This window comes from Tupaia chinensis, unplaced genomic scaffold (assembly GCF_000334495.1).
Source record: "Tupaia chinensis unplaced genomic scaffold, TupChi_1.0 Scaffold143794_1, whole genome shotgun sequence".
NCBI lineage: Eukaryota > Metazoa > Chordata > Mammalia > Scandentia > Tupaiidae > Tupaia > Tupaia belangeri.
In genome coordinates, this window is record NW_006203644.1 from 1 (window position 1) to 1,216 (window position 1,216).

Genomic DNA, 1,216 nt, shown 5'->3' on the forward strand with positions numbered 1-1,216 from the left:
ATCTGAATACAAGCCCTTCATGAAGGAAAGCATTAGAAAGGCCACCCACAAATGACAAGACTAACAATCGCGTGCATAGTCTGTTGGTCATAATCACCGGATAAAGTAAGGGTCTGCATATGGCTACATAGCGATCATATGCCATTGCTGCCAGGAGGAAACATTCTGTGCTTACAGCGATTGCAAAGGAGAAAAATTGTATCATGCATTCAGAGAGAGATATGATCTTACTCTTTGCTAAGAAGTTGACCAGAATCTTTGGGGTCACTGTGGATGACATCCAAGTATCCACAAATGCTAAATTCCCAAGAAATAAGTACATAGGGATGTGAAGGTGAGGGTCATAGCAGATGAGGGCAATCAGTCCAAGGTTTCCCACCATGGTGATGAGATATATGACCAAGAACACCAGGAAGAGGGGGATTTTCCACTCTGGTTGATAGGTAAGTCCCGTGAGAATAAACTCTGTCAGCAATGTTGCATTTTTCTTTTCCATGTTTTATTTTTAGATGTCCCCTAAAATGAAAGGCAGTAATTATCAAAATAACATTCACTATTTGTAACCATTAATTTAAATTGTGGGAGGAGTGTTGCAAAGAACTTATTAGAGTCCTCATAATTTTCTTTAGTTTTAATGTAATATATAGAAACTATCTTTAGGATATTTGAAAAAGTTTTAAGTGATATTATAGTATCAACAAATTTTTGTGAATTAACATTTTAGGAAAAACTGATTATTTTTTAAATGTTAGGTTATATGTTAAATATATCAAACCACAGCTCATAAAATATATTTAAAAATATGTACCTGGGGCATACATACATTTCAAGGGAAAAGATGTTTGAAGTCCAGGATTATAAAAGGAATTGAAAGCCATGTGTAGATTCATAAATTTTATTCTGAAAGCCATAGGTACTCCCTGAAAGCTCTTTAAATTGTGAGAAGCATTGTAAGATAGCTTTTAAATTTTACCTTTCTTGTGGTGGGTGAAAAACAGAGATCCAGCTGGGTTCTGTAGTGTAGAAATAGAGATCTTAATCTTTGTTCTTGGACAAAGATTAATATCTGCATTTTGAAAATGTTCCCGGGTTATTCAAATGCATGTGAAGTGATTACACCAGGTGTGACATAATATTAGAATAATGAGGAAGATAAAAGGTTAAATTAAAAGAACTCCCAATCAAGAGTCACTGCAATTTAGTTAAATTACATGTG

General features: G+C 34.5%; 1 protein-coding gene across 1 annotated transcript; it reads right to left on the minus strand.

Annotated features, from left to right (window-relative positions):
- Positions 1-7: 7 nt before the first annotated feature.
- On the minus strand, positions 8-505 carry LOC102480544 (olfactory receptor 5H1-like; the record flags this gene model as incomplete). Its single annotated transcript, XM_006165035.2, has 1 exon — positions 8-505. A coding segment is annotated over exon 1 (489 nt), but the record flags the coding sequence as incomplete, so codon positions are not given.
- Between the last annotated feature and the right edge of the window lie 711 nt (positions 506-1,216).